The sequence below is a fragment of the Epinephelus lanceolatus genome, chromosome 15 (genome assembly GCF_041903045.1).
Source record: "Epinephelus lanceolatus isolate andai-2023 chromosome 15, ASM4190304v1, whole genome shotgun sequence".
NCBI classification, from domain to species: Eukaryota; Metazoa; Chordata; class Actinopteri; order Perciformes; family Serranidae; genus Epinephelus; species Epinephelus lanceolatus.
This window is the reverse complement of record NC_135748.1, coordinates 21,757,682-21,771,168: the sequence shown is the minus strand read 5'-3', so window position 1 is coordinate 21,771,168 and position 13,487 is coordinate 21,757,682. Positions and strand designations below refer to the sequence as shown.

Here is a 13,487-nt window from a genome sequence, read left to right as displayed (position 1 = left end):
AAAAATGTAAAATATCAAAACCTTATCTATTCTGGGTCTCAGGGTGTAACTGCAATACTCAAGTAAAGCAGAAGTATGTGTGTATGTAACATCTAATATTAGTGAGTCAAACTTTTATTTTGATTGGCACAATTAGATATTCAAAGACCTGGATGACTGAAAATTCATCAAAAGCTTTTGTCACATATCTCACGTTTTTGTGATGACATGGAGTTTATTTTTTACAGTCCCATTACTTGAGCTATTCAGAAAACAAAGCCACAAAATACGAAGCAAGACGTTTAAGCTTTGGAGTTTGTTTTTTTTAATTATGTATTTAAAAACAAATAAAAAAGGTTCATTATGCTAAAACTCAGTGGCTACACACCTCAGTATGATGGGAAAATACATGGATAAAACTCAGATGGTCAGTAAACAATTACAGCCTGAGATAAAAGCACCTAAAATGTTCCGTTTTCACATTATGATATTCAGCATTGTTGTAATTTCAATGTAGCCTGAGAACAATGTGATTAGTTGTATTGATGCCCATCCAAAGCAACCCAACACTGCCGAGACAAGATGGAGCTGGACTAAAGGAGGTTTTGTCACAGCGGGTCTGTCCATGCTGCTGTAATGGCAGATCAACATAAGATACAGTATGTATGTACAGTATGCCTCAAGGCAAAACTTTGTAAGAGGTAAAAAAAAAATGAACACCTGTAATGAACAACATCATCACTGCACATTCCCTTAATGCCCTTCACACCTTATGACTGGGAAAGATGCACCTCCATTAAAATACTTAAAAACCAGGGGTTTACGTCATCTCCATTGGCGGACATCCAACGCTGTCTCGCATCAAGATGATCTCCGTTCTGAGCTTTTCATTTTCCTTTAAAACAAAAGAAAAGCACGAAGTTGAACTGGTGTGTTTACAGTATTCACATGACCAAAGAGAAACAACCTTTGATGGCAGGAGAAATGTTTGTTACCTCTTGAAGTTTGGTGTTGTCCTTTTTTAGCTTCACCAGATACTCAATCCTCTGTTTGTGGTTCTTATGCCCCACCAGTTTTCCATTCTCCTCCGACAGCTTAACATTCTGCTTACGGAGAACCTCGTTTTCCTGTGAAAAAGAAAATATGGCAACAAGTTTGGTAACGTTTGAGGAAATTATAACAGGCGTTTTTCACTTGTTTCTGATATTCTCAGGATTCCCACACATTTTTGCTAATGAATTTTCAAAGCTTTATATATTATTTTACACCAAGTACCGTAGTTTAACATGGGTAGACCTACTTGGCGATGCAGCCGTACATTGATGAACACACATTTCCCAGGCATTGGCAGATAAGCAAACTGCTTTCTCTAGCTAACTATACTTGGATGTTAGACATTCCCGTAACCAACTAGCTGCATTTTCCAACTGACCAGACCAGCACTTACAGGCACTTTGCAAAATGTAAAGGCCACACCCATTTTGGGGGCAATAGAAAATCAAAGATCCCATGGATGTCGATGGAATTTGACGTTCGTTTGGATCATAATTTTGTCAAGTTTGTACGCATTATTTCTTGTCAAACAAATGGACATGGACAAGTAATGTTTTGTGTCTCACCTGAACCTGAGCATTTGCAATAGCTTAATAAAATAAGGTTGATCACTGTCATGTCCCTTCAGGCTTACTCCATCCAAGTGGATCAGTGACCCAGCATAGTGGGTAGATATTTCATTTACAGATGTCTGCATCACGATACCTAGTGATTTAACTGAACATGTATATTTGATTGAATCACCAGGTAGCATCAGGCTATGTGCTGTCTGTGAATAACCAACCTGTTAATAGCCAGCTGTTTGATCTACAGGCTGAGATTTAGTTGGAGACAGTGTGATGCTGCTGCACTATATGACCGTACTGCTGCAGCATCTCACTCAAGTAATAATCTATCAATAGTACAATCATTTAGTGATTGGCAGATTGGTAAGACAGTGAGTATTTACTTTTTTTATGAGCCTCAAATCTCACTGTGAAAGCCTTGGCAAACTTGCTACACAACAGCTTTCTGCATTTTCCTGTTTCTCTCCTGATGTGACAGCGCGGCAGGGAGGATTAGATTTTAAATTAGGAAGACTAACTAGGAATGTATTTTGTATAACATTGGACATATTTTGGGATTCTTATGAACATAGTTTAAACAATGGTCAAAACAACGTATATTCAAATTATATTCATTATAATCATATTAATTTTCCAAAATATTCTAATTCCAAACCACTTCCAGGCCTGAAAAACAAAACTAAAACATAACTTAAAGAATTTCAACTGTGGGAACCCTGCATTTTGTGCACTACACATTTAATCAGTACATCAATAAGTCGCGACCCTAATCTTTTACCTGTGTTGAGTTTGGCAGTTTTTTGACGGCTCTTGTGCAGGTCACCTCAAGCCCAATCATTTTGAATTTGAATGTCACCCTCCAATAAAAAAATGCTGCGGTATAGCCGACTATAGTGTCATGCTTATTATATTGTGACACCTTGTTGTTGTTATCAGGCTAGGACTGATGCCCAGAGCTGATCATTTTTAACGGTCAGCCCCCTGTCAAGCTGCTGGCATTTGCAGCATAGTGGAAATTTGCACATGAACATAGCAGTTGTGGTGGCTGCTTGTTTTTCTCTGAGGAATGTGCCTATGTCAAATTTCAGCTACTGACTACATTGCCAGGAGTCCATGTTATCATTCTTGAAAGCTACATCATCCCAAAACGCCTTCTTTAGTGAGAGATACAGTCACTGACTCCGACTCTGACCTGGAGAAGTTTCTCCTCATCCTGCATCCTCTCACTCAGGTCTCTCAGCTGCAGACAGCGGTTCCTCAGCTCAGTGGTCAGCTCCTGAACGCAGGTTTGAGACTGGGCCAACATAGACTCCTGCGCCTGCAGTCTGATCCACATCAAAAGAAAAAAAAAAAAAAAAAAGCTTGTCAAACGTCAAGCATTAATAATGGATAAGAAAAACATGCAATGACAAAACATCGATTGATTTACTTTACTAGACCACTTACTGTTTCTTAGTATCACACAGCTTCTCCATTACTTTGTTCTGTTGAGATGAAGAAATGATAAACTGATCATTCAGTAAAGAGAAAAAAAAAATAAAACCAGCCCATAAACAAATACAAACCTTCTCTGCCCTCTCCTCCTGGAGGTCTTTAAGTACAGTTTGTGTGATGCTTTCCTTCAACTTCTCACTGAAAAATGACAAGATAACATTATTAATGATTATGTGAAGTACTTAAGAGCAGTTTCTGGCTGTATGACTGGATGAATAATGCCAACCTATTATTGTTTCCATTTGGATCCTGCTGGCTATGCTTGGTGTAAAACTGGTCAAGTAAAGCCTGGATCTCAATTCGGACCATCTCTTTCTCAGTCAGCTGCGTCTGAGGACAGTGGAATCACACAATAAGTACTGATGGACTTCACAGACCTTAAAGGGATAGTGAAGAGGGGTTGTATGAGGTACTTATCCATAGCTTGTTTAGCTTCCATGTTAGTATTCCTGTCTGCTTCTCCAAACTGGGGGCATGTCAACTGCCATCTACTGTAGGCAATACACTGACTATGGATAAGTACCACATACAACTACACTTAAAAAAAACCTGAACTATCCCATTAAGACAAGTAGAATCTGCAGTAACCATGCTCAATCAATATTTCAGTCCATTCATGAATAGCTATAGATTAATTAAACTTTTGCTCAAACATATACCTTAAGCCTTTGGATCTCCTCATTCTTGGCCGCCCTCTCAGCGTTGAGCTCCGTTAAAAGAATCTCCATGGTCATCATGGAAGAGCGTCGATTCTCCAACTCCCTCTCCTGGCTCTCTATCACCTGGGTCAGGTCCCTGTTGAAACTCCCCGGAGTGCAGGGAGTCTAAAGAGACAGATACATTAAAAGAAAGAAAGAAAAAAGAAAAGATCCACATGTTGCATTTCTGACTGCAATACATCACACATTTTATTTATATAAATGCAGATTTAAAGAGCATACAAAGCACAGGCAAGTCTTACCCGAGGCAGTGATTTAGGTGTGACTGTCAGCTCGGCAAGGGGTTTAAAACTTCCATTTCTGATAGTTCTTTCAACAGCTTCTTGCTGTTGTTGCACCTGGTACAAAAGGAGAGTTTTGGGAGTCATTTTTAAAAACTCTATTAATTTATCCAGTGAAAACCATGTATTTCCTGAAGTGCTGATTTTGATTTTTTTTTTTTGATAAACTGAAGGATAAAGTGTTCCTTTGTGTGTTGAGAAAATTCTCCTTCTTCTTAAATAAACTCATTAAAAACCCGCCTGGATCAGCTGGAAAATGCATCGTTACGAAGCTGAAAACAGGGCTGTCTTTCTCTAGCATAAACTTAAACATCTACAGCAGTAAAATGCAACATGTCCATAATTGCAGAAATAACATTAGTCCCAAAAAAAAATAAAAATAAAAATAAAAAAATCATATAGAACAGTGAAACTCTGATAGGGAACATTTTACTGACAATCTTTACTTTTAATACTTCAAGTAATTGTTGCTGATAATACCTTTACTTAAGTAAAGGATTTGAATACTTCCTCCACCATTAGCTGTACGTCTGCTCTGTGTTGAGATCATGAAAAAGACTTCACCTTCTGCTGTAGATTCTGTATCATGATGTCCTTCTGGGCTGTTTGCTCTTGAGATGCTTGGAGAAGGCTGTTCTGCTCATCTAAGACCTTCGTGAGTCTCTCAACCTCCTCGGTGGCATAAATGACCTCCTCCTGCAACACCTCCACCTGAGGACACAAACATGTTATGTATATAGTAGCTTCCTTATTTGGCCTATTTTTTTCCATATACAAAGCTGGTCAGAGCATTTATCCTTGGTTTAAAAAAAAAATACACAAAAGATTACAAATGTTTAACATGATCAAACTTACCTCTATTTTGTTGGATGCTACCCCTCGGTCTAAAGCTTCTTTCAGGTCACAGATTTCTGCCTGCATCTTGGAGTTTTGCTCCCGGATATCATCCCTCTCAAGAGAGGTAGCATTGTACTTGGCCTGAAAAAGCAATGACATTATTATTATAAACATTCCCTGACTGATTCAAACATAGGTATATACAATATGAGATAGTAGAGTACAGGAATTGGTAACTACAGAAAACAATTAAGTTATCTAAGACAAATAAAGAGTGAAATAGGTGGAGGAGAAAAGTACCGTGATGTCTTTGATGTCTTCAGACAGGTGAGTAATGGTCTGGTCTTTCTGGCTCAGCTCACTACGGCTCTCTCTGGTTTGGTTCATCAGATCTAATACAACATCCTGTGAAAATGCACGGGTAGTATTCAGGAGTGTAGCAAAGAAACTGCAATTATATTTGAAGGAATACAAAACGACAGAATTATTCCCTCATGCTTACTTTGTCCTGTTCAATCTTCTGCTCCAAGCCTTTAATTGTTTCGTTGGCAGAGTTCACATTCTGCTCAAGATCCACAATTTTGGATACCTTTAAAACAGAAAGCAGACAACTAGCTTTAGCTACTGAGCTGCAACCACTGTTATAATATTTATAATTTTCAAACACTGATGTAGTTCAAAGGACTGACCTGTTGTTGAGTCTGTACCGTCAGGTCTGAAACTTGTTTTCTAAGTTGTGTATTCTGCTCCACTGTTTCAATAAGTTCCCTGAAGGCACACACAAAGGTCATTAATGTTAATGTAAGTTATTTGAGATGATGAAAACAGTTGTAAGCAGTTCTTAAAAAAAAAAAAAAGAAAGAAGAAGAAAAGATATGGACAAACTCACTTTGATGTACTCTCTTTGTTTTCCCTTAACTGGGAGATCAGGTTGCTTGTGTGCTCCTGCTCAGTCTGCAGAGAGCTATTCAACTCCTTCAACAGACAAAAGAAAGCAAAGACATATAAATATATACAGAATATAAATATATATGGAAGCCGAGAACATCTGTAATTGCATATTTTTTAATGCAGTTATTGAGATGCCAAGTTAATTATTTTGTTATATTGAGAAAACGAGGCAATCAACCCATTCTCACAAGGAAACAAAAGGTTGTTGCCTTTAATAATGTTCATCAGAGATCAGGAGTGCCATGCCAGCGTGCACTGATTGCATCTTGACACCTGTAGCAACTGATCTAAGCTGGAAATTCTCGATCAAGCAGTACCCATTATTGATCAACACATCAGACTGTACTTCAATCAAGGTCAAAGAGAAAATGAAGTTACGAATTCTCCAACAGTTGCGACAGTGACCTTGAAGGCTACAATCAGATGTGATAAAATGAACCAGACGCACATTTTTGACTTCTTCATAATTATCACGTGTTCCTAAGAAAATAAGTTGGTTTCTCCTTTTGTTTTCTAAAAAAATTTATATATATTAGTTCGTTAATACAAGAAAATGATCTTTGCTATCTTGAGATAACTAAAACAAGAAAAAAAGAATTACAAGCACTGCCCAGGGCTTAACAATAAGGATTGCCTTGTTGCTCAGAGCAAGTTAAATGCCACATCGAGGCAAATTAACCTAGCAAGTCACTTGTTTGATCAGGCAAGTGCTAAAAAAGCATTTAAGAACACTGATTTTTGGCGAAGCTAAAAACCAAAGTAGCTCAGGAATGAGCCATCTCGCTTCCTTTTTTATCTCTGTCCAGAGTTGCACCTACGCCATACTGATCAGGCACATGCGAGAAAAGGGTGTCAGAAAGAAAGTTTAAGAGCTGAAGCGCAAGCAAGCGTTGCCATTATACTAGAAACAGGAGTTTAGTTGGATGATGTTTAAGAATATGGGTGACACTCCGAGTATGTGGAGCACAGATGCCACAAGTTTCAAAACAAGGTGAATAAGATGGGATTGTTTTTCTCGACAGTTGCTTCATTCTTTGTTGTTATTTGATTACCACTAATAAATAACTATTTGTTCAGGAGCAAGTAATCAACAAGATGACATCACAGCCTACAATTCAGGATAAAAATTGTCCATAGTTTAGTTCATGTGTTCACTAACCGTGAGCTGCGCCTTCAGCTCATCGATCTCTTGCTGCCTGTCCTGCAGCTGCTGTCTTGCCTGATCGGCATCAAACTTGGCCTCAGCTTGGAGCTGGTCAAATGAGTCCTGCAGTGTTCGATGCTGCTCCAGAAGCTGCTCCCACTCCAGCCTGGATTGAAGACACGGTAGTTGTGGGCACATAAACTCATTGTATCAAGACGTGTCTCACTGCAGAGGTATGAGACTTATACTTACTGGACTTTGTCAAGTTGAAGCTGTGTGCTGATCAGACTGTTGGAGAGCTGGCTCATCTCTTTCTGCTGCTCGCTCTGGCCATCTCTCAGCTCGTTCCTTACAGCGGCCAGCTCCTTATCGGACGACTGCAGCAGCAGACGTAGATCACGGATCTCAGTCTTCAGCACTGAAAGGAGAAAAAGAAAGAGTTGTCACCTTGGCACTCTTGTCCCTACTTCCATCTACTAGAAACATCCAAGTTCATCCAAGATCCTTACCTTCTGCAGCTTGTTGTTCAGACTGAAGGCTCTGTTGCAGCTCATTGACAGTTTCTTGCAGGTTGACCTGATCTCTGTTCCTGTTAGCTTTCTCCGTAGAAAGCAGCTGCATCACATAGAAAGAACAATAAGAAAACAGGACAGTCAAGCAAAGGCATCATGTTTTCCCAAATCCCCACACATCTCATAAAAACATATTTACATAGCATTCAATAAGACAAAACTGTAAATGAGGAACATGAGGAAATTCTACCTCATCTTTGTGGTCAGACTCTTGTGACATCACAGCGATCTGCTCCTCAAGTTTTGCAATTTGCTGCACAAGTCTGGTGTTCTTCAGCTCCTCCTCATTAAACTGTGTCTGGACACGGCTAACTTGATCCTGATGAGAGATTAGAGAAAGTATGAGAAAAAGAGGGGATTTTGTGTGTTTTTTGTACACACATTTAAGGGCTAATCCTCTTTGTTGTACCTGCACTTGACGCAGCTCCTCAGTCAAGGCCATCTCAGTCATGTCTGAAGGAGGCGGCTCAGTCCAGATGTCTTCTGCATTATCGTCTCTCCCATTCAGGTGTTCAGGGCTTGAGAGAGGCACGAGACGGGTCCGCAAGTTGTACGCTTTGGTGGGTGTGGTGAGAATCTGGTGTAACAGACATTTAAAGGATAAAAAACAAGGATTTTTCACAGTGCTTGTTAGAGAATCTGTAACACAATGAAAATATATAAAATAAAAAGAGGTTTACCTCACAGTGATCCACTCACCTTTATAGTCTCAACGTGAATTCTGTTCAGCTCGGAGACCTCCCGGTTTTTGTGAGCGTTTGTGGCTTCCAAAATGTTTTCCAAATGCCTGTTGGACTTTTCAAGGTATCTTTTCTCAGACTGCAGCTGAGACATCTGTTTCCTAGAACACAAGTCACCATAAAAAAAAAAAAAAAAAAAAATTAAGCTCTGAAAAACGTACTTTATAAGCCCATAGAGGCATTTAATGAAAAGTCACACCATAAAATATATGAGATAAGGTCGTTTTTTAAATATGGAAAACCATATAAACTTGAAATCATTAAATTTCACTGTACAAACAGTGGTTATAGACAAAGGCATTTATCCATAAAAAGAGCCATGTACACTGTGTGCTCACAAAAGTGATCTACTATTTATGATGGCTGGATTTCATGATGGTAAAGGATAGTGGCACTTTTTTTTTTTTGCTTTGTGCTCATTTCCAAACATCAGCCAAGCTTTCCTGGATAATGCACATGTAAATGCAGTTTAAGAGTGGTTTTCTGTATTAAATACCCTCCTTACTTTGTGACTTCTTTGTACTCCTCAAAGGCCTGAAGGGCACCTGTGAGGTCGGACTGTTTCTGAAGCAGCTGAGCCTTCAGCTTCTCAATAGTAGCTACCGAGGCAGTGTCGGCCGCAGGGATTAAAGAGGCTGCTGAAGCTGTGGAGCAACATACGTTTATTGACATTTATACAGATATAGGCTATAATACATTTACTTGAAATTTTTTATATGATGAAACAGATGGTTATCTTACTCTCTGTGCGTCTGTCTGTCTCCACGGCACTTTGGAAGGCCTCTTCCAGCTCAGCAGAAATTTGGACTGCAGCTTCTTGAGCTTTCACCACTGATTCAAGAGAGCGAAGTTGGCGGTTCTCCTCTCTGAGGCTGAAGTTTTCCGCTGCATATCGAGTCATCTTTGGGTGATGTTCAACCTATAAGGGCAGAATTGTGTATGTGGGGAAAACAGTGATTTGAGAGGGAACAATCTGAAAATTATAAAATATATAAAATTATGTTAACATAAAAAATGGTTTTGCATATATTAATTACACACACTAACTGTGTAGCCCCACATTTAAACACATACAGTCATCAGCAGTGGGTTAGGCAGTGTTCAAATAGAATTAAATTTTGTACCTGATCTCTCAAGATCTTTATCTCTTCTTTTAGCTGGTCAATCAAAGCCTGAGACTCCTTGTCTGACGGTAAGCCTTGTCCTGCCTTCAATTTTTTCTCAAGGCGATAGATGTGGTCCTCTCGAAACCTGACAATCATTCGGCTGGAGTGGATGAACTTGTCTTTCTGGGTCCAGGCCTCCTCGAGCTGAGACACTTTCTCCAGCAGCATCTGAGTGTAGTCAAATAATGCTATAAGTGTCCCTGCACAAACAGCATAATAATTTCCAAAAATAAATGACAATTGAAAAAAAACAAAAAAACAAAAAAACCATACCCTCTTCTCCTCTTCTCGCCTCCTCCACAGACGAACAGCAGCCATGAACTTTGCTTTGTATGAAACGTCAAGTTGAATTTCTGCGGATGGACCTGATAAGAGAAGCTCATTTACACTTTTGCGTAATACCAGCAAATATTTGTTTGGAAACATGCAACTTTGCATGAAATACACATAAACACATTTGGTCTGTGTATTTTTACCTCTGGGGAGTTCAGGTCCTCCTGGCGCTACATCTCTCCCATAGTCCACTGCCCGAGAAGTTAGCGCCTGTGCAAGCTGCTCCTTCAGCTTCTTCACCTCAGCTTGTAACTGCCTCACATTTCCCTGTGTGTCTTCATTGATGATGGCCTGGTAAAGCAGAATAATTTCACATGAGTGAGGTTATAAAGTGCAGTTTGAAACCACCAGAACTTGGTTATGTGAAGTCTAGTGTGTTTAATGACAGATATTGCCAGAATTTAATTGAATAGATACCTTATTCTTGATCAACTTTGCCCTCTGAGCAAACTGCAGGGTGGACAGTGTTTCTCCAAAACACTTTGAACCGGGATGTACATTGGCTATGATGTAAGTCTTTGCATTTCCTCCAAGAGAGTCCTGAAATAACAACAATAATTGTAACAGTGCATACCTATTCAAATAATAAAGTACAATTACATCAAGTGTAGTATATAAAGTGTTATATACTACAAAAAAAGAATATAAAAAGGAATTTAAACTCCAGGGAGATCCACACTGATACACAGAAACATAAGACATTCTCCACCAAAGCAACACCCAAGACGTATTTAGGATGACTCACCCTTAGCAAGAAGGTGAGTTTAGAATCTCTGTAGCAGATGTGGCGGTTCTTCCCATTGGACACATCAACCAGTGCCATGATCACCTGACCGAGACACATGAGGGAGCGATTGATACTGCTGGCCTCCTGAAACGAGAAATAGTGCAGATAACAGCTGTTAGCAACAAAAATCATTAATGTAGTGCCTCATTATAAGACTAAATTCATGTAAGAAGCGTCACCTTGAGTCTGGAGCCTTCTGTGTGTGTGTCTTTCTGCCTCTCAGACCCTGCAAGGTCTACCAGGTTCAACTGAGACGTTCGGATGTTCACCACTTCATTGATGGACTCTTTGGACTCCAAGGTCATGGTGAACACTGCGTGAGATCTAGAAGACTCTCGGTTCATGGAGGTGGAGGCCACTCTTCGATTACGCCAGCCCATGGACAGCACCTAAGTGGTTTCAAACACAAATTCTGCATTCTTCCACAGTACATTTCTTAATTAAGATGGCACCTGCATTTAATTGTCCATTTTATGTGGTCTCACCTCTGTGCAATAATTTGATACTGCTTGATAAAGAACACATTTTATATCGGACAAATTATTTTCTACATTGTGATAATGGAATTTGATTTAAGGTATATAGTAATACAGGGGTTTCATCCTCTCTAGTAAGACTTGAGTGTAACTGTGTATTATACCTTACAATAACCATCTATAAGCCACAACAAGCAAGGGATTTTTACCTGGTAGGCTTCAGCAGCTGAGTTGACAAACTTCTCCACAGCTCCCTCGACAAATAAACCTTTCTTGATGTTCTCCCTGAGGAAAAGGCTGGCTGACGCTGTGTCCAGAAGGTCATAAATTTGTTCATTGTATATCTCAATAAATGAACATTTGCAAAGGAAACTCTTGGACTGGCCAGACTTTTAGGAAAAAGAACAAACAAAGGAGCAACTTCATTAGATAACAAACACTAAATATTGGTTCAAAATACTGTCATGGTGATGAAATCTAACAATTCACCCTTTCCACTTCTCTGTTGATGAGAAAAAACAGGTACTCAAAACTTCGAGGAATAACCCCTCTGAGTTCATCTGTGAAGTTATCCAGCTCAGATGGCCCTAGACCGCAAAAAGAAGTGTCACTACAATTTTTCTATTGCTGGATCTTAAAGACTTTGTTGCACACAATATAAATGACATATGCTCACCAAGCATGGTGAATGTTTTCCCTGAGCCAGTTTGTCCACTGCAGAAGCAAGACAGAAATGCAGTAAGAAACTGAATAGGTGCGTCACATTAAGAACAATGCAGAGTTATTATGCCATAAAATAGTTTTTATTTAATACGGTTCACATTAAAGACCACTTACTAGGCAAATATAGTACCATTGTATCCATTCATGCAAGACTCAACAATGTTCTTGGCCACACTGGAGAACACAGAGTCCTGTTGAAGAATGACAGATAAAGACCACGCAAACGCTGAGGAGGACCAACTTTATCACAGTGTTATCCTGATAAAACGATAAGTGTATGCTTCCAACCTGTGATGTGTCCATGTCAGCAACATGGTCATAAGTGAAGGTTCGTGGCTCTGGTTTTGATAACAGACGGATGGTGTTGGGTGAGGTGACTGTGAGACACAGCTTCTGATCTCCATCTGTGGTCAGCCCAGTGCACTGAGTCAGAGGTCGTACTCGCACAAAAACTTTGATGGAATCACTGTCATTGCTGTAGGGCCAGAAATACAAATATAACTATTAATATTTGTAAAGCATAGAATTGAGCTGATGTTGTTGAGAACTACACGTCACCATGAAAAGCAATGGTGTTTGCTACTACAGGTGCCCATTAAATTCAGAGGGTATGTGGTATGAAAACATTTACACCCCTGTAGCTGTGCTCCTCAGTGAAATCAGTAAACCTCAAAATCACTATCACCTTAGACAAAAACAGTTAAGTTACCACACACATATATCTTACTGCAGGGTTACTCAACTTGCTTTGCCCAGGGGCCACCTTTGCAAAATGACAGGAGGTCAGGGTCCAATCACAGCAACCCAAAACAGGTATGGTGTACAAAGGGACGTTTTAAGGATCTGAGGACATTGGGGGCTTAGTCTGGACCTCTGCTGGGGTTTTTTGGTAAACAAGCTCTATTTTCATACCCTTTTAATGCACTCTGGCGCCATATTTACATTAAAAGTACAAAAAATCCCCAGTGTGAATCCATTTATTTTATTTTGGGGATTAGACGATGGTTTAGGGGCCAGATTTGGCCTGCAATAGTAAATTGAGTATCACTGTCTTACTGTAACGTTACATGCATAGTATTAGCTTTGATCAAGGACCACATACTAAGCGGTTATGGGCAAATAATTATACGTTTATCTATGTTATGTATGAGCTACGTTACGTAGCAACGTAATATTAGCCTAATGTCAGTGTTGTCAGTTTGTCTTTGGATGAAACAAGCAGGTACATTACCTGGCAGCAAGTTGGCTTGAGTCGCCACATCCTGTCAACAAAATTAAAAGACTGTTAAGGCTTGTTTAGTTATGGTAAGTAAGACAAAATAGCGTTAAGGTTAACATTTGCTAAACCATGCTAGCTGACTCCGACTACATTAACTACCGCTAGCTAGCTAAGATTACCAAAAACCCGTGGATGTCTGCGTCAACAAGTTTGACATATTAACAACATATTTGTTTGCTAGCTGAGCAAATGTTTGGTACGATACCTTTTCCACTGGAATTCATTGTCGATTAAGAAATGTTAGCCGTTATGTGGTAAAATGAACTTTCTTCATGGTAGACCGAGAGGAAAGAGGTCGACGCTGTTTGTGTTTATCCTTCGAAATTGGCGGGCAGGTCCGCCTCTACTTCTTCTTCTGTTTCTTCCGTGTTTCATGACGGGCTACAA

The 13,487-nt window shown here is 39.6% G+C and overlaps 1 protein-coding gene across 1 annotated transcript; it reads right to left on the bottom strand.

Annotated features, from left to right (window-relative positions):
- Window positions 1-280: 280 nt before the first annotated feature.
- Window positions 281-13,456, bottom strand: kif15 (kinesin family member 15). Its single transcript, XM_033641928.2, has 35 exons — window positions 13,306-13,456; window positions 13,053-13,083; window positions 12,110-12,296; window positions 11,936-12,012; window positions 11,775-11,812; window positions 11,588-11,685; window positions 11,308-11,487; window positions 10,802-11,011; window positions 10,581-10,706; window positions 10,253-10,375; window positions 9,979-10,126; window positions 9,776-9,867; window positions 9,461-9,670; window positions 9,078-9,255; window positions 8,842-8,980; window positions 8,296-8,437; window positions 8,006-8,173; window positions 7,787-7,915; window positions 7,534-7,639; window positions 7,277-7,442; window positions 7,040-7,190; window positions 5,819-5,904; window positions 5,619-5,697; window positions 5,432-5,518; window positions 5,230-5,334; window positions 4,948-5,070; window positions 4,657-4,803; window positions 4,054-4,149; window positions 3,752-3,916; window positions 3,319-3,422; window positions 3,164-3,230; window positions 3,045-3,082; window positions 2,791-2,923; window positions 975-1,106; window positions 281-874 (listed from the first exon to the last, which is right to left on the bottom strand). The coding sequence occupies exons 1-35, from the start codon at window positions 13,322-13,324 to the stop codon at window positions 800-802; spliced, it is 4,155 nt and encodes a 1,384-aa protein (XP_033497819.2). The 5' UTR covers window positions 13,325-13,456; the 3' UTR covers window positions 281-799.
- Between the last annotated feature and the right edge of the window lie 31 nt (window positions 13,457-13,487).